The sequence below is a fragment of the Lagopus muta genome, chromosome 21 (genome assembly GCF_023343835.1).
Source record: "Lagopus muta isolate bLagMut1 chromosome 21, bLagMut1 primary, whole genome shotgun sequence".
Classification (NCBI taxonomy): Eukaryota; Metazoa; Chordata; class Aves; order Galliformes; family Phasianidae; genus Lagopus; species Lagopus muta.
In genome coordinates, this window is record NC_064453.1 from 4,366,709 (window position 1) to 4,383,815 (window position 17,107).

The window sequence follows — 17,107 nt, forward strand, 5'->3', positions numbered from 1 at the left end:
TAAAAATAATAACACCCCCCCCCCAACCCCATCCCCCAACCCTTATTTATTTTTATGTGCACCAAACCGGACTTTTTTCTTTGGCCTTTCATGCACGGTTCTTTTATAGCACCAGGTGGAGGAGCCGGGCTGCGTCCCGGCCAGGTGGGGGCTTCAGCAACCCCCGCAGCTGCGGGCACAGGAGGTGACCACGGTCTGGCAGAGCCCACTGGTGGCCATCACACCACACTTGGAGAACTTGTCACGGCACAGGTCGGCTGCAGGGAGATGGAAACACAACGCTCTTCCAGCAGCCGCTGCACCTAAACTGGTGGCGACTGGGAACGTGGAGCGTGGCTTTGCTGTGTTTAACCATCTTTGGTGGTACCCAACGATGGGGGGGATGGGGGGGAGGTGTCCCTGAGCTGATGGATGGGTCCTTACCCCTCAGCAGCTCTTCGTGGGCGCACACGGTGCGGACGCAGATCTCCTTGTTGATCACGTAGACCCGGCGGAGGCTGCGGGGTAAAGGATGGTTTGGGGTTCAAAAACAAACCCGAATGTGGATTTTTTGGGGGGGATGGGGAGGGGAGACAGCCCCTGCGCTCGCCTGTAGAAGCAGATCTCATTCAGGCACTGCTTGCAGGGCTTGTGGACGGAGTAGAGCCTGGTGCAGGGGTACTGCTCCTCCCGGCAGTCTGCAATGAGAGCCAGAGCTGGTTACGTGTTGTTTTGCTCCAAAAATGCAAGCAGGTTTAGATAGGGGAGAAAAATCCATGAGCACTGGGGGTGTGTTCAGCATTGCATTGTTCCCTACCCCCCTCCCCCCCCCCCCCTGGAGGAAGGATGAAACCATGGGGAGGATGCTTGGGTGGAGGAAGGGACCCAAGTTGCACCATATCTGTGTTAGGAGGAGAGTGGTGAAAGCCACACTTACCCAGAGGTCCGGGCTCTGTGGGCTCAGTCTCGGGGGCAGCAGCTGATGGGAGGAAGAACAAAGCTTTGGGGTTGGGCATAGGGAGCATCCTGCTGTCCCCCAGTCAGGTTTTAGGGTCTGGGCAGTGCTGGAAGGGGGAAGGGGGGGGGTTGTGGTCGCTGTTTTGCACCCACCCATGGTCGGTGCTGGCACAACTTCCTGCTGGGATTGCTGCTGGGATTGGAAGCGAAACTGCTCCTCTGGGGTGCGTGGGGTCACATCTGTGGGGATAGAACAGTGAGGATGTGCGACCCCAGCCCCAAACCTGCCCCAGGGGTTGCACTCACCGTGGTAGTCGTAGTAATCCTGAATTTCTGGAGGAAAAAAAGGGAGAAAATGGAGTGTAAGGATGTTGTGTTATCGCACAGCCCGTGGGGATTAGGAGCAATGGGAAACAGGGGGGGGTTGGGGTGGAAAAGGGAACGGAGCAGAGCATGGGAAAAGGCATTAGGGAAAGCAAAGCTGCAAGGAAGAGGAGGTGGATGAAGGCTCTCACCTGCCTGCTGGTCGTACTGGGAGTATTGCACCGGCTCCGGGTAGGTAATGCCCTCAAACCTGCTGTACTGGCCCTGGACCAGGAGCGCTGGGAAGGGGGGAGAAGGGGGAGGACAAGACATTTTGGAGCCTACAGTGCCCCCAAAGTGTGGGGCTGCTTTGGGCCTTGGCACTCACCTGGCAGGCCCAGCAGGACGAGGCACAGCGCTCTCATGGTGATGGGAGGTAGTTGCAGGAGCACGGCACAGTCTGGATGGGGGCAGAGGGAAAACACAATAAAATTGGGAAAGAGAATAACGAATACAATGGAAGTGTTGGAAATGCAACCGTCTGCCCATCCAGGAGGAAGCTTTGTGGCATGGGATGGGGACCCCACCCTGCTGATAGAGAGGGGAAACCGAGGCCCCATCCCCCTCCATCCCCAGCTCTGTAGGTACTGGAGATGTTGACTCCTAGCCCTGATGCTTTGGGAGCATCAGAGTGTTGGGATTGGCACCAACTGATGTTGGACAGCCACGTTTGGCCAAACACAGACCTCGGGGGTCCCAATGGGGGTCCCATCCCAGTCCCAGAACCTCGGGTCCTGTGCCCCACAGCCCTGCCCTGTCTTGCTTCCCACCACCAGGGGAGCAGCAGATGCACACGGTGTTGGCTACGAGGAATTGCACAGGGATGAACAGGATCAACGTGCAGCTCTAGGAGGTTTTCTCCAGCCACGGGGCGCTGGGTGCTGGTCAGGACCCCAAATCAACCACGACCCAGTGCTCCACTTTCCTTTTAGTTCCAATTTCCCATGAGGGATCTTCCACTCCCCGACCCCACGCACAGAACCAGGCGTCAGCATCCTCGATGGGAACACGATGACAACACCCCCACCATCTCCACGAAGGCCACCACCACATCCTCACATCCCATCTCAGCAGCAAACCACGGCAGCCGCTCAACAGCAGCCATCCAACCATCGGGATTTTTCCACCCGAAGGCACAGGGTTGGGGGCACAGCGCCCTCAACACCCCACTCCATCTCCACCAAACCCCACTGGGTGCCCTGCAGGAAGGGGGTCAGAAGGGGGGGCTGGGGGGGGTCTATTGGTTCTGCAGAGCCAGATGTTTTTGCAATGCACATCTGGGAACAATCAGGCTGCAGAAAGAACACCACAGCCTTTCCCTCTGCTAAACCCCACCTTCCCCAGCCTTTTCCCCCCCTCCTCCTCCCCCAGCTTTTTTTTTTCCCCCTTTTCTTTTTCGGTCTTCTTCTTTTTTTTTAAAGCTCTGGTTGTCAGAGAGTGAGAGAACAAAGGGAATTTGAAAGGATTCGCATTTCCTGGCCCCGGACCAACCATTAAAAAAAGAAAGAAACTAAAAACCCAACGTCCAGTCCAAAAGTTTCCTGCTCTCCCCCCCCCCCCCCTTCCCTGCACGCCTCCCCACGCTCTGCTCTTCCATCAGGATTTCCCCCTCCTCTGTGCCCCTTGGATATAAATAAAATAAAACCTGGACCAAAGCAAAAAAATCCCTTCGGTTTCCATGAGAAGAAGGGGGGGGGGGGGAGGGAAAAAAAAAAGGAAAAGAAAAAGAAAAAGAAAAAGGAAATAATCCAGCTTCCTTCAGACTTTGGGGTATTTTTAGATTGATTGAAGCAGTGACAAAGCCGCCACCACAGCTGTCTGGGATGAGATGTCCCCCCCCCCCCAAAAGCATCGCTGCGGAGCCCCCAAAAAGCGATGGGAACCCGTCCTCACCGCCAGCTCCAAGGGCCGTCCCTGGGGGCTGCCATTGGAAATCCTCCAAGCACGTTGGCAAAGCCATTGGTGAGATTCCCATCTTCCGTGTTCCCCCCCCCCCCCCCCTCCCCTCCCCCCTAAAAATCGGGTTTCAGCCCCCCCAAAAACGGGTTTTGGCCCTCGCTTGGGGCCGTCATCGAGAGGATGGATGTGTGGGATTGGGGCTCTGCTGGCTCCTTACCGCTCTGGGTGCACCGAGCTGCTCTCGCCTTTGCCCAACGCTTTGGTTTCTTCTCTCCAGGCTCAAAAACTCCAAAATGAGAAGGGGGGGGGTTGGGGGGGGGGGGGGGAAGAAAAAAAAAAAAGCTCCTACCTCCAACATGGGGGCTCCGCTGGGTCCTAAAGCGACACCTGATCCTTCCCTTCCTCCTCCTCCTCTCCCGGAGATGTGCTGCCTGCTGGGGAGGAAACGGGAGTAATCCAAAAAAGAATCAATGGGTGCACGCTGAGCTGTGCAAAACTTCGGGGATTTTGGGTGGTTTTTGGGTTGGTTTGTTTGGATTTTAAATCCCTTTGGCTTTTAACCCGACGGCAGAAGTGAGGGGAGGCTTCGAGCGGCGCTGAGCGGCACTTTGGGGCACAGGAATCACCTCGTCTTGTTGGAGGATGGGAAAAAAGGGTGACCCCAAACAATCCCCCCCCCACACACACACACATACATCAGATTGGGGGTGGGGGTGCAAAATGGGGCAAGTGTTTAATTGTTAGGGTGAGCCCCCCCCCCCCTCCCCAGGGACATGAAGGAGGAGGTGGGTGCAGCAGCTCCCATTGCTGGGTGCAGCTTTACCCTGGGGGTGCAAAACCTTCCCCTCTGCCCCCCTTCCCCCCATTTCCCCTTTCTCAGCAGGGCAGCGTGGGATGCTCCCATTGCTGGAGGGTGATGGGAACACCAAGGAATGCATGCTCTGTGCTCACCCCCCACCCCACTGCAACATCAGCTGCAGCGCTCTGGGCCAAAACCTAAAGATTGTAGGTGAGATTCAAAGCAATGGAACGGTGTGGAAGGGGAGCTGAGGGCTTGGAGCTCAGACACGGGGGGTCAGCATCATTTCTCAATGGGGAAGGGGACAGCTATGGGCTATTCCTCCTTTGTGAGCGCTGCTGCTGCTCTAAAAACAAGCAGAAAATCCAGTTTCAAACCAGAGAGAGCAAGTGGGGGGCGCAGGGCGCTCCCCAAGCCTGTTTTTTCCTATCCTAACACCTGGATTGTGGCTAAATCTGAGGTTCTGATCACACCTCCCACTGAACTCCTGCCTCCTCCAAGCCTCGTCCCCGGGGCAGCAGCTTCATAATTAGGCATGATTTACAGCACTGTTAACCCCAAAGCCAGGTGGGGGAGGGGAGGGGGGGGGGCAAAGCATGGCACCAATGGGAATTTGGGAGATGGTTTCCCCCCCCCCCTAGGAGCTCCATGTCGGTGCTGAGCAGAAGGGATGGCTCCAATCCCAATGGTGCCAGTGGGGTCAGCGATGCTGGGAGGGCACAGATGGGTTCTTTGGGGGTTGTGTCAGGGCTGCAGCGCGTCGCTTCCCCCCCTCCTTTTGCTTTTCAAGCCACCAGGCGCTTTCACTTGGCAAGGGCCGAGGCAAACTCTCGACGGGTTTCTCCCTCCCTTTCACCCCCCGCCCTCCGCTCAGGAAGCCTGCTTTAATAGCTCAAGCCCTGGCTAGGATTTCAGGAAACCTCTTACCTCTGCTTGTGCCTCATTTCCTGACCTAATCCCTAGCTCCAGGAGGGCAGAGAGGCACCGCTCTGTGCTCGAGGGGGCTCACGCCTCGCCACATCCCATGCTTGGAGACAGCCAAGCCCCCAACCCTGCTGCCCCTTCCCCTTCCCCACCTGCAGAGGCTGGCATTCCCCATGCCAGACACAGCACCTCCAGCCGCAGGCTTCTCCTTCCATCCACCAGTGCTGGAGGGAGACAGGCTGGGTGATGAGCGGTTTTGCACGGAGAGACATTTTGGCAAGGACACCTGGCTTTTTTTTTTCTTCTTTTTTCCAGCAATTATATAGATATTTTTTAATTTCTCTCTCTCTCTGTTTTTTTTTTTTTGCTAGCAAATTCCAGCTGGAAACACATTGGGGATGGCGTTGGCCAAAGTCAACTCCTGCCTGTTCTGACATCCCAGTGGTGCCCTCTGCTTCTACAGCATCTTCCAGCCCCAATGGAGAAGAAAATGACCCCAAATCGCACCCTGACCCCCTGCCCTCCCTCCACCATCCCCCTGCCCAGAGGTTCACGGCATTCTCACGAAAATAGCATTAATTTATTAGACGTGCTCACACCAGACCCATGTGAAATCCAGAAGTGCTACACCCTGCTCCACCCCTTTATGCATTGGAATGGAGTTAAAAATAGAAATAAAAATAGAGATTTGAGGGGGTTTTAATGCTACAAAGCTCCTGCTGGCACAGCTGGAAGGCCATGCAGAAGCATCACCAGTGTGCTGAGGTCCCATGCCAAAACCTCCCACTGACCTGGAAGGGGGTGGATGGATGCCCTTCCAGCTGCTCCGATGGACCAAAGGGCAAAAATGCATGAGGTGCAATAAGGGTTTGGGCTCTGCATTGGATTCTCCAAGCCCCTCGCTGCTGAAAGCTGGCTCAGAACGTCCTTGGCAAGCTGGAGTGGTTTGTAAACATTTCCTACACATCGAGGTGGCCAGCAGGGAGGGAGGGAGGTTTCCTTCACAGTGAGCAGAGCCCTGAGGCCACAGTGGGTGCCACCAACAAGCAGGACCCTTTAAATTCACAGCTCTGACCAGCCACGAGGGCTCGGTGCTGGAGGCAGAAGGCAGGCGGCACCCCCAGATGGACCCCCAAGTTTTCATCTCTAGCATCTCCCACCACTTCTTTTGGGGCCACAGGACCAAGCGTGTGGTTTCTGGATCACATGGCTTCGTGGCTGTGAGGCTGAGGGTCTCCCCATTGGGAAGATGGGACCGTTTTCATCTGCATGCTGCATCCCATGGGATGGACACGGAGCCAGGCACCAGCTGCCCTCAGTGGGACCAGGAGAAATAAATACAGGAGTGCGGTGCTCCCCTGCAGAGCAGGGAGGAGTGAAGTTTGGTGTGTGCTATCTGACAGCGATGGACATCCGAGGGGTAGCAAAGAGTGGTTCGTTGAGGGGCGGCCAGGATGGCTGCTGGCTCAGATCCTTCTCCAGCCTCTTGAACAGCTTGCTGGATGCTTTCTTCTGGCGCAGCTTACGCAAGCAGCCCAGCAATCCGTAGTCCAGGGCAGTCTGCAGCAAAGATAGAAGTAAAACAAGTTTCGGGGGGGTTTCTTGGATAGATCCATGAGGATGGTGGTCTTAAAACTCCTCTGAGTGCAATGCTTTGCTACCCACCTCCAGCACAAAGGCAGCGAAGAAATTGAGCGTGGCAATTCCCAACAGCAGCAGCTTGAAGTTCAAGTCATCGATGTCCTGCAGCTTCAGCAGGGTTTTGGGGAAACCCAGAGGGTACAGGGTCAACCATATCAAGAGGCCGAAGAGAAGCACGAGGACTATCAGAAAGAGCACTGAGGGCGAGAAAGAAGAGGGTTGGGGAAAGGAGCTGCAGGGTTGGGGGGAAGGAGCTGCAGGGTTGGGGGGAAGGAGCTGCAGGGCTGGGGGAAAGGAGCTGCAGGGCTGGGGGGAAGGAGCTGCAGGGCTGGGGTCTCCCCTTGCTCATGGCCTCACCATTGGTGTAGAGCGGCTCCCGAAATGGGTACCCCTTGGACATGGCAACGGCCAAAATGAGGTACTGGAAGCCAGTGATGCAGAAGAGGACCGTGTTCTCATAGTTGGGCAGGTTTTGGGGAGCTGTCACTGTGCTGTTCAGTGGCACGTACCTAAAGAATAAACACAAAGGATTGGTTTGATGACTGAAGTTGACTTTTAACGCCAACCCCCTCGGCTTTGGCCGGCATCATCCAAGCTGACTTTGGCCAACGACATCCCCATGGCCAAATCCACAGCACCAGGTCCCGTACCAGCTCTGTGAAACAGTGATGAAGTAGCTGAGGACTTGCACAGTGATGAGCAGAGTGGTCTGCAGGAGCAGGCTGCCCAGCACTGGGATGCTGATCAGTGCCCCTTGGGGCCGACGCACTCCCAGCTCCCTGGCAGGACCCGTGCGGCCCATCAGCACAGCCACAGTGGTGGTGATGATCAGGTCGAAGAAGAGAAACTGGAAGTCACTCAGGTTGGTGTTGATCTGGGAGGGAGAAATGGAATGCCCTCAACATTGGGGGGGTCACGTGGTGTGATAAAAATCAGAAGTAGGGAAGGCCCAGGCATCCCTGGGTATTGCTGATGGATGCAGAGTGGTCCTCCCCCACCTCCCAAGGCCCTGCTGATGCATCCCATCCCCAAGACAGATGGACTCACTGTGTAGAGCAGCAGCACGGACACAAACTGCACCAGGCTGTACAGGGCCATGTACTTAAAGACCCCAAAGGAGGTGACCAGCGAGCACCTTCCTTCCCTGCAGGCAGAACCACCATCAGCACGACAACACAGCCCTGCCACAAACCCCATCCCAGAGGGGATGGAGGTGCTGAGAACCCCCCGTGGGTTCTCCCCTCACCGGATGACCGTGGGCACACACTCAATGTTGGCGTGGCAGGAGGTGAAGGGTGATGCCACGGATGCTTCAGCCTCCGAAAGGGAAATGCCCACATCAGCTGCCTTCAGTGCCCCGCAGTCATTGGCCCCATCCCCACACATCCCCACGCAGTAGCTGGGGGAGAAGCAGAAAAGGTGGATTCGTAACAGTGACACAGTGGGATTTGAGGACTTCCAGGTCAAGCCTCGGTGTTTAGGATGCTTGGGGAAAGGGCAGGATGTCATCAGCACACTGAGAAAACCTCCAGTGCCCAGGAAATGGCCCAAGAAATGTCCCCACTGTCCCCCAACCCTCAGGGCTGGGGCACTCACTCGAGCTCCTGCAGGCTGCACACCAGCTGAGTCTTCTGCTCGGGTGACATGCGGGCAAACACAGTGGCTTGGACAAGAATCTGCAAGGAGGGGATGGCTCAGTCCCAGTGACCAACACCCCACAGGTGGGATGGGGATGGGGATGGGACGCACCTTGGGCAGCAGGTCAGCAAAATGCTCCTGAAGCACGGCAAAGGATTTGCCATTCAGCGCCAGGTGCAGGCGGCCATCCCACTGCTGTCCATCCTGCAGCAGGCAGAGCAACCCGTCAGCACGTTCCTGGAGAAGCAACACGTTTTTGGGACTGCTTCTCAGCTCACCTCCGGCTGCTTCTCGCCCTGCGAGAGCTCTGCAGGGATGAACTTGAGAGATGCAGGCTGGTCACGGCCGGGTGGCGAAGCGGTGACGAAGACAACCCTCTCATTTGGTCCCACCATGCAGCAGCTCCTGGCCACGTTCACAGCTGTCAGCATGTTGTCTCCTGCAGGCAGTGATGGAAGTAATGGTGTAGCAGCCATGGAGCAACCAAACTTAAGGTGGCACGGTGGTTTAGAGCTCTGCTGGCTTTGCTGGAACCCACCCCAGGGCACTGTGCAGGCAGTGTATATCAAAGTGCTGACTGGATACGGACTTTCATGCTGCTGATGGTGTAACAGTGGCATAACAGGGGTTTTGCTGCTCAACTTGCTCACCCCAGCTCTAAGGGTGTTGGTTACAGAGGCTCTCCAAACCCACCAGCAAGGCACACAAAAGGGACACGATGCAAACAAATCATGGGAATGCATTCAAAATACAGTCTGGGATTCCTAATAACCCTTAACCCCAACCCCAGCCTCTAACCCTAGCACCTAACTCTAGCTCATAACCCCTAACGATTAAGGGATCCCTAATGAACCCTCTTGGGGAGTTGGACTCAATGATCTCTGGAGGTCCCTTCCAACCCCTATGATTCTATGATTCTAACCTCAGCCTCTAAGCCCAGAACCCAAACCTGTGACCCCTAACCTACAGCCTCATAACTCTTTTAACCCCATAGCCCCAACCCCAGCCCTAACCCCACCTCCCAGTGGATCCTCACCACTGACCCATGCTGTCAGAGCCCCGCAGCCCTCGTGCAGCCCCACGGCCTCTCCTTGCCCCCCTTCCCCAGCCCTGTCCCCCCATTGCAGTGCCACCTGTCACCATGACGGGACGCACGCCAGCGTTCCTCAGCAGTGTGATCACGGGTGCTGATTCCATCTTGAGGACGTTCTTCATCACCAAGAAGCCCAGGAAGGTCAAGCTGCACTCTGCCACATCCCTGTCGGGCACAGCGAGCTGCGTGGCACCACCTCCAAAACCACACACCAAAAACCAAATGGGATCTAAAGCCAAAGCAGCGTGCACCCACCTCGTCAGCTGCAGGGCATCCTCAAAGCTCCTCACTGTGCTCATGGGTCTGCAAGCCAACGCCAGCACGCGGAAACCATCGGCGGTGTAATGCCGCAGCACCTGGGAGAAATCCGCGGGCACTGCCGCGGGGACAGCGGGCTCCCAACAGCTCCCAAAGGCACGGGGATAGGATGGCAGTGTGGGAACGCACCCGTCTCCGTGCTGCAGAGGCTGGCCACCACCTCCGGGGCTCCTTTGATGTAGAGCCAGGTTGCGTCGTCGCCGGGCAGCTTTGCGAGGACGCTCATGCGTTGTAAGGAGGAGGAGAAGGGGAAGCGGCGCAGGATGCCCACGGGAGAGCGGTGCTTCTGGAAGATGTGGCAACCCAGGGGTATGAAGCACAGCATCCAGGGATGCAATCCAGGGACAGAATCATTGAACCATTGAGGTCAGAGAAAACCTCTGAGATCATCGAGTCCAACCATCAAACCATCCCCAACGCACCCAGTTATAGCACAACAGAATCGTTCAGGTTGGAGAAGGTCTCTGAGACCATTGAGTCCAACCATCAAACCAACCCTAACACATCCACTTATAGCACAATAGAATCGTTCAGGTTGGAGAAGGTCTCTGAGACCATGGAGTCCAACCATCAAACCATCCCCAATGCACCCATTTATGGCACCATATTATCATTCAGGTTGGAGAAGACCTCTGAGGTCACTGAGTCCAACCAAACCATCCCCAATGCACCCATTTATGGCACCATATTATCATTCAGGTTGGAAAAGACCTCTGAGGTCACTGAGTCCAACCAAACCATCTCCAACGCACCCATTTATAGCACGCCAGAATCATGAAGGTTGGAAAAGACCTCTAAGGTCAACAAGCCCAATTGCTAGCCCACTCCCACCATGCCTACTGTGTTTCTCAGAGCAGCATCTCCATGGCTCTTAACACCTCCAGGTGACCCCCCCACCCCCCTGTGCAGCTGCAGCAGCCCATCACCACTCCTTTGGAAATCACATTTTGCCCAATATCCAACCAGGATCTCCCCGATGGATGCTGTGAGGTGCTCACCCTGCCTGGTGGCTGTTCTTCCTCAGGTGGAGGGTTCATCACGGCCAAGACCTTTGTCCCAAAGCATTGCAAGCCAGGCAGCTCCCCTTCATCCTCCTCAGCCATCTCCAGGCGCTGGAAGCAACGCACAAGCAGAAAGCATTGCATCACCCTCTCCACACCAGTCCCACTGCTCCCCTTACCCATCCAGTGGATTCCATCATCTTAAGGTCCACGGGGTCCCCAACAGTCTGTCCCTGCAGCAGTGTGATGCTGTGGCAGGCGGCCAGGGCATGGAGCAGGGGGCCGGCAGGCAGACGGCGCGGCTCGTGGATGATGGGCATGAAGCGTCCGTCCTCCAGGGAGATCACCCCCCATACATCCAACCCTTCCTCTGTCAGGGTCCCCGTCTGTAGGATGAGCACAGTAGGGCAGGAGCGGCTCCAAGCTGGGAGCCACGGCATGAAGCCACCCCAAACACTCACCTTGTCAAAGCACACCAAGCGGATCTTCCCACACAGGTTGATGCGGGGAGGGCTGAGCGTAGAACCACAGGATTATTAACATTGGAAAAGACCACTAAGATCATCCAGTCCAACCCAAACCCACCCCACGCTGACCACATCCCTCAGAGTCACATGGAACACCTCCAGGGATGGTGACCCCCACCACCCCCCCGGGCCACCCATACCGTTGCACCACTGTTCTTTCATAGAAGAAATTGTTCCTAAAATCCAACCTGATGCAGAAGATGCCACGTTTCTTCAGCCTGTTCTGGGCATAGATGGAGCCCACGGTCATGGCAGCTGGGAGAGCTGGCGGCACAATGACAGTGATCAGGTCGAGGGCACGGATGATGATTTGCCCCACGGGAACCTGGCAGGCGAGGTGCGTAAATGGGGTGAGCATCCTGATAGCTTCAGTTGATGGATCTTTATGGTTGGTGGCTTTCCCCTACCTGGTTTTTCATCATGATGAAGATGCTGTACAGTGTGCCGATAAAAGCTGTGCAGAGGAAAAATAAATGGGTTGTGGTACAAAGCCAAGCAGAGATGGGGATTCTACCATAATGAGGAGCTCGGCTGCTCCAGGCAATGCCTCCCTACCCAGCACAGCGAGGAACAGCACAAACTTCACAGCATCCTTGTAGAACTTGAAGGTCACGGGCTTGGGGTAGAGAATGGAGCTGATCAGGTCACCTTTGGCTGTGCAAAACCCTATGGGATAAGAGCAGGAGGACCTCAGCATGTGCTTAAAGCCACCACTCCAATGGTGACCGCACGGTGCTACCTGTACGGGTGACAACAGCCAGCACCTCCTGCCCCATGTAGGACCTGGCCTGGATGATGTGTGTCCCACAGAACAGCGTGTGCCTCTGATGCTCCTTGGGGCTATAGATGGTGCCTGCAGCCCCTCCACCATCGGGGAGAGGCGTCTTCAGCACCGGCACGCTTTCCCCTGCAGGAAAAAACCCAGAGGTGATGAGCATTGCTAATTCATCACCAGAGCTTGGATGCAAGGATGGAAGGGTTCACCGGGATGCTCTCACCCGTCAGCATGCTCTCGTTGACCATGCACTCGCCTGTCAGCAGTGCAGCATCGCAGGGGACCAGCACTCCATCCAAGGGCAGGCTGATGCAGTCCCCAGGCACCAGCTCTGCTGAGCTCACCATCGCCTCCTCTGCTGGGACAGCACCCTTCCTTTGCACCCAGAGCCCAAACCACCCCAACGCTGTTCCATCCACCACCCATTTGAGCCCACTGGGGTGCTCCCAGCAGGAAAAGCCAAGCACGTCTCCACGAGGTGGGGTTGGTCCCATCCCAAAGGAGCCTGTGCTCATCACAGGCATCACACTCACCTCCGTCAGCACGGCGCACTCGGATGCTGATGGACATCCTGGCCATGTTGCGCAGCGTGGTGCTTTGCTGCAAGGGAGGGAGCTGTTAGGGGGAGCCAGAAGCAGCTCAAAAAGCAAAGTACCTCGGTCATGAGTGCACCAGACTGGGGACCATATGTGGGATGTGGTCTAAAGGACTGGTGATGCATTGGAGCAGGCTGCCCAAGGAGGTGGTGGAATCACCATCCCTGGAGGTGTTCAGCGTGGGGATGTGGGTTGGTAGGCATAGTGAGGATGAACAGAGAGTTGGACTGGATGATCTTAGGGGTCTTATCCAACCTTAATGATTCCATGGCTTCATGAAACCTTCTCAATGCACACTCAGCCAGCTGGCTTCAGAAAAGGGTTATTCCACTAAGCCAGATCCCTATAAAGCCCCCAGAAAGCCAGATCCCAACACAGGGTGGGCTTTGTGAAGCATTTCCCAAGGTCCGACCACCAACCTTTCTCGTCTCGTAGAGGGACAGCCCCAGGGAGATGGTGGAGATGAGGAAGATGCAGGCAGCATAGTAATAGTAGGCATCACAGACCCACAGCACGATGCTGAGCACTTGGAAGATGTAGAAGGGATTGAGCACCTGCAGAGAGATTTATGGTCAGGATGGCAGAGGATGCTCTGCAGCCAACTGGGGATGCTCCTGGGTCTGCAGTCCTCCCATGGGTGCTCACCTCCTCCACCAGGAGCTTAGCATAGGACTTGACAGGCACCTCGATGAGGTTTGGGCCGTAGATCTTCCTTCTGTATGGTAAGGATGGAAGGTATTCAAATGACAATATAATGGTATATCAGGCCTTGTAACTGAGCTCCAGGCTCAGACTGAGAGATGAAATGCAAAAAAAAACCACCCCTGATTGCTGTCATTGCTGTATCCTACCAATGCTCTGCATGCCCACCTGGAGCTGTGGTCCTGCTGGCCCAGCCCAGCCCGACAGAGGTGGAGCTCTGCACAGGTCCAGCCTTCATCCAAGGCGCTGGGAGCAGGGGGGGGAGGAAAGAGAAGGAAGAGAAACAGATTCAGAATCACTGGGAGCACAGCAGAACACACAGCACGTCCACGTCAACAAAAACCCTTTGGGAAAGAGAGAGCATCTTGTTCCGCGTGCTCAGCCAAGGCTGGGAGCAGGAACAAAAGGGGCACAGTGCAAGGATTTGTGAAGGCTTTGCAACACGCAGAGAGGCCGTGGTGTGGGTGCACGAGCAGCAGATGGATCAGGATTGTTTTTTGGGGAAGAGGAGTACCTGACCCTGCAGTACGCCTGCCTCCTCTCCATCCAGACGTAGCGCAGCCCCTCGAAGAGATAATAGCGCAGGACGTTGTGCTGAGCAGAGATCAGGGGGCTTTTAAAGGGCTGTGGGGGGCACAGGGGAGCAGGGAGGGGGTCTGTGGGCATCACCTCCTCCTGGTGCAGGCGGATGGTGTCCCGGCTCTCCTCCTCATCTGCCAGGCCAACAGCGATGCTGCTCTTGCGGTCCTCCAGCCTGGCCCCGTGGTGATGCTCCAGGCTGCTCGGGGCACAGAACAGATCTCAATCTCTACAAACACCAACCCCCCCCCCCCCCTCCCTCCCACTTCCCACCCATTCAACACGAGTTTCGCTCACCTGCCCTCACCCAGCATCTCCGTCTGCACGCGTGCAGTGAAGCACTGCCCAAATCGATCCTGCAAACACACACAGCGTCCCAATGGATGCAAGCAGGGAACCCCATCCCACTCATAACCCCCCCCGTGGTGCTCACCCGAATGATGACCCAATCTGCCTGCCCCAAGGCACAAGGCTTGCACCTGGCCCGTACGTGCAGGCTGGGTCTCCAGTGGAAGAGCAGCAGCAGCAGCCCAGCGCTCAGCACACAGCACACATGGCACAGGGCCGTGCGCCACGTCTGGCTGCGGTACCCCGTCACCTCCTGCAGGAACACCAAAATGCACTCACTTATGCAATTTCCTTCCAAGCAGGATGCTCTGCCTGCTCACAAACGGGTTCCCCTTCACCCAAAGCTCTGTACGTACCATGCAGGATGTGTCTGTGTCGTGCTGCAGCGTCCCGTAGCCCGGCCGTGGGCTCCCCAGCAGCCTGCTGCTGTCTGCAATGCAAAAAGCAAATGCGTTAGGATGGCATTGAAAGCTGTGCCGGATGGGTGGCAGCGGCACGGATGGAAACAGCGGGGCACAAGTGCCACCAAATCCAATCCAAAGCCCACAGAACCCCAATGGGTGACAGCAGGCGGTGCCAGGGGACAGAAGCTGGCACAGGGAGCGGTGCTGGGGCAGCGCCAGGCAAACCATCCCGCAGTGCTTTTCATGCTTGTTTTCCTCCCTGTCCTTTCCTCCTCGCCTGGGTGCTGGGAAACGGATGGAAAATGTGTTTTGATCCTTTTCTGTTTGCTGTTTGAGCTCCCTACTGTGCAACGTGTGCACAGCTCCACGGGTTAAGAACCTTTCTGGGGGACTGCACGACCATCCTGCCAGCACTGCAGTGACTCCTACACCACCCCAACCCCACAGCTGTGGGTTTTCTCACCTGTTCCCATCCCGGCTGCTTCCCAAAGCCCACGAATGGAGCTCCCAGCTGATCTCAAGGCACGGGATCCACCACGCTGTGCCCAGGAAGCAGCCGGTGCCAAAGAGGGGCGGGCAGAGCGTGCTAAAGCTGCACAACCAGTTTGCACACCGCAGTTTGTGGATGAGGTGTGGCCGTGCAAACACAACGCAGGGCAGCTGCTGTCCCTGCTCTTGCCCCAAACCACGGGGCTTTATTCACCCTGCGATGCTGGATGGCAATGAGAGCATCTTTCCTTTGCAAGCTCCGAGGTGCTTTGCAAGCACCACGGCCTGCAGGGGAGCTCTCTGCGCTCTGCTCTCCTGCACTTTCCAACGGGAACCCAAAGGTAGAAGAGAGGAACTCAACGCCCCGCCTGCTCGCATCCGGAGCTGAGCAGCGCACCGTGCCCGGCTGCATCTCCTTGCACGGCGTAAAGGGGCCAACAGCCGGGATGCGGCCGTGCAGCTGGGGCCAGAGCTGGGGAACGGGGAAGGGAAGCAAAGAAAAGGAGAAGAGAGCAAAGCGGAGCAGAGATGCGACCTGCGGGGGATAACCGAGCCCTGGGGTCTGTGCAAACCGCAAGAGCGAGGAACAACACGGCGTGCAACCCCTGCGTGCCACCCGACCGCAGGGCTTCACCAGCGCTGCCACCCCCTCGGATCACACATCGCAGCCCCCCCCATCCTCCCATCCCCATCCTCCCATCCCCATCATCGCCCCTGACCTGAGCTCATGGCGGGGCCACGCGTGGGCCGCCCGCCGCCGCCTCGGGGCCGCGCTGAGCAGCGGCAGCGGAAGGGCGGAGCGTGGGAGCTGCCGGGGTTTGTAGTCCTCGCACCAACCCCCCCCTCTCCCCGTATCATCAGCAGCATCAGCAGGGAAGCGATCCGTGCTCTGCCCCCATGGAGCCTCAGCACCTGTGTGGAAACGTGGAAATGCGGAAATGCAGCAGCTCTGCCCCCATAGGGGCTTTGCATCCCCTCCCCCATTTCGGTGATGGTTGGGGGCTGCGTGGGGCTCAGCTGCAGCAAAACCGCTGCCAGGAGCAGCCCAGCCCACCTGAGCTGCACGCACGCAGCCACCCTCGCGTCGGGTTTCTTCTGCAGGAAGGGAGACGAAGCAAATGTTTTGCTTGGGGTCTATGCTTCTCGGTGCAGAAATAGCACTCCCCAACGCGTTGTGTCCCTGCACTGCTTGCAGCCAGCCGAAACTTTGCCTTTCGGAGCACGATAACCTGCTCTGCACCCAAGGGATTACCGGCAGTCGGTGACTCATGCTGAGCACACAAAAGCCAGCAGGCGGTGCTCCTGATAAACGCCAGCCCGGATCTCCAGCAACTTCGTTTTTCCGTGATCCGTGATCCGCTCCATCGTTTGCCTTCGTGTTACGGAGGATTTCCCCTCCCGTCAGATCGCAAGCAATGCCTGGGTAGAACCTAACACAGCTGGCAGAAAAAAGGAAGGTTGGTGATTTGCCCAGCAACAGGCACGAGGTTACAGGAATGAGGAACAGCTTTGCTCACTTCTCAGTAGAAACACCGCAGAAATCGTCCAGGAAATCCCCCTGCAGCAGCGTGTCTAAGCAGAGCACGGCCCAGAGCACTGAGAACGAGCCATGATTTCCTCCCTTGTGCAAGCTGTGCCGTGCATTGCTGCTTCTGTCAGCATCTCTCTATCGATGCGTCGCCGTGCTTCGTGCTCTCGTTTGTTTGGCATTAAATCGGGCCCTATGGCCGAAGCTCTTTCCTCGGTCTCTGCTGCCTCCGCGTGGCCAAAGTGAGGAACTGCACCCGGGGCCATAGCGGTCAATGGAGCTCCGGACCCACCCGAGTCCCCGCAGAGCACCATGGAGCTGCGCAGAGCGCCGCTCTTGCTGTCTCCGCTCTGTGCCGCCCCTCTCTATGGTGATAGGTCCTCCCAAGCATATTGCGCGGAAGTGGAGTCCCTTTGCTTTAGCCGCTCTGCTCCGCCAGTCCGCCAACTCTATGCTGTTTGTTCCTCCAAGCAGCACAGCGCTTGCGCGCAGAAAAGCGGAAGTGGCACGTTTGAATTCTAACGGCTCTCCGCAGTTCCCGGCTGTG

At 56.9% G+C, this 17,107-nt stretch overlaps 2 protein-coding genes across 4 annotated transcripts; both read right to left on the reverse strand.

Annotated features, from left to right (window-relative positions):
• Positions 1 to 40: 40 nt before the first annotated feature.
• MFAP2 (microfibril associated protein 2) lies at positions 41 to 5,167 on the reverse strand. 2 transcript variants are annotated; one of them, XM_048967570.1, is made up of 11 exons: positions 5,074 to 5,149; positions 3,548 to 3,629; positions 3,416 to 3,476; positions 1,628 to 1,699; positions 1,452 to 1,538; positions 1,243 to 1,269; positions 1,090 to 1,176; positions 917 to 958; positions 590 to 677; positions 424 to 497; positions 41 to 257 (listed from the first exon to the last, which is right to left on the reverse strand). In XM_048967570.1, the coding sequence occupies exons 1-11, from the start codon at positions 5,094 to 5,096 to the stop codon at positions 154 to 156; spliced, it is 747 nt and encodes a 248-aa protein (XP_048823527.1). In that variant the 5' UTR covers positions 5,097 to 5,149; the 3' UTR covers positions 41 to 153. The 2 variants fall into 2 exon arrangements, with proteins under 2 accessions (XP_048823527.1, XP_048823528.1); XM_048967571.1 differs by lacking the exon at positions 3,416 to 3,476 and having other exon boundaries at positions 5,074 to 5,167.
• A 284-nt stretch (positions 5,168 to 5,451) lies between these two features.
• On the reverse strand, positions 5,452 to 16,893 carry ATP13A2 (ATPase cation transporting 13A2). 2 transcript variants are annotated; one of them, XM_048967567.1, is made up of 32 exons: positions 16,550 to 16,893; positions 16,087 to 16,471; positions 15,752 to 15,944; positions 14,496 to 14,569; positions 14,225 to 14,392; positions 14,089 to 14,147; positions 13,882 to 13,990; positions 13,727 to 13,806; positions 13,381 to 13,458; positions 13,156 to 13,225; positions 12,930 to 13,064; positions 12,448 to 12,514; positions 12,138 to 12,272; positions 11,879 to 12,046; positions 11,695 to 11,805; positions 11,547 to 11,593; positions 11,328 to 11,464; positions 11,074 to 11,125; positions 10,792 to 10,998; positions 10,610 to 10,723; positions 9,741 to 9,897; positions 9,549 to 9,669; positions 9,334 to 9,458; positions 8,479 to 8,639; positions 8,312 to 8,404; positions 8,159 to 8,238; positions 7,809 to 7,961; positions 7,610 to 7,706; positions 7,213 to 7,436; positions 6,920 to 7,071; positions 6,587 to 6,759; positions 5,452 to 6,481 (listed from the first exon to the last, which is right to left on the reverse strand). In XM_048967567.1, exons 2-32 carry the CDS (start codon positions 16,300 to 16,302, stop codon positions 6,314 to 6,316), a joined length of 3,924 nt encoding a protein of 1,307 aa, XP_048823524.1. In that variant the 5' UTR covers positions 16,303 to 16,471; positions 16,550 to 16,893; the 3' UTR covers positions 5,452 to 6,313. The 2 variants fall into 2 exon arrangements, with proteins under 2 accessions (XP_048823524.1, XP_048823525.1); XM_048967568.1 differs by having other exon boundaries at positions 12,138 to 12,269; positions 16,550 to 16,892.
• Between the last annotated feature and the right edge of the window lie 214 nt (positions 16,894 to 17,107).

Bases quoted from the DNA above. Each gene is read 5' to 3' on its own strand.
- ATP13A2 (XM_048967567.1), bottom strand. From the start codon at position 16,302: ATGAGTCACCGACTGCCGGTAATCCCTTGGGTGCAGAGCAGGTTATCG. The intron at 8,640-9,333 runs GTGGCACTGCAA...CACTGCCTGCAG, and splicing joins GCGTCCCGTCATGGTGACAG to GAGACAACATGCTGACAGCT. The intron at 6,482-6,586 runs GTGGGTAGCAAA...TCTTTGCTGCAG, and splicing joins TCGCTGCCTTTGTGCTGGAG to ACTGCCCTGGACTACGGATT.
- MFAP2 (XM_048967570.1), bottom strand. From the start codon at position 5,096: ATGGGGAATGCCAGCCTCTGCAG. The intron at 3,630-5,073 runs GTGGGGAAGGGG...CCTCCCCAGCAG, and splicing joins GGGAATGCCAGCCTCTGCAG to GCAGCACATCTCCGGGAGAG. The intron at 1,177-1,242 runs GTGAGTGCAACC...CTATCCCCACAG, and splicing joins GGATTACTACGACTACCACG to ATGTGACCCCACGCACCCCA.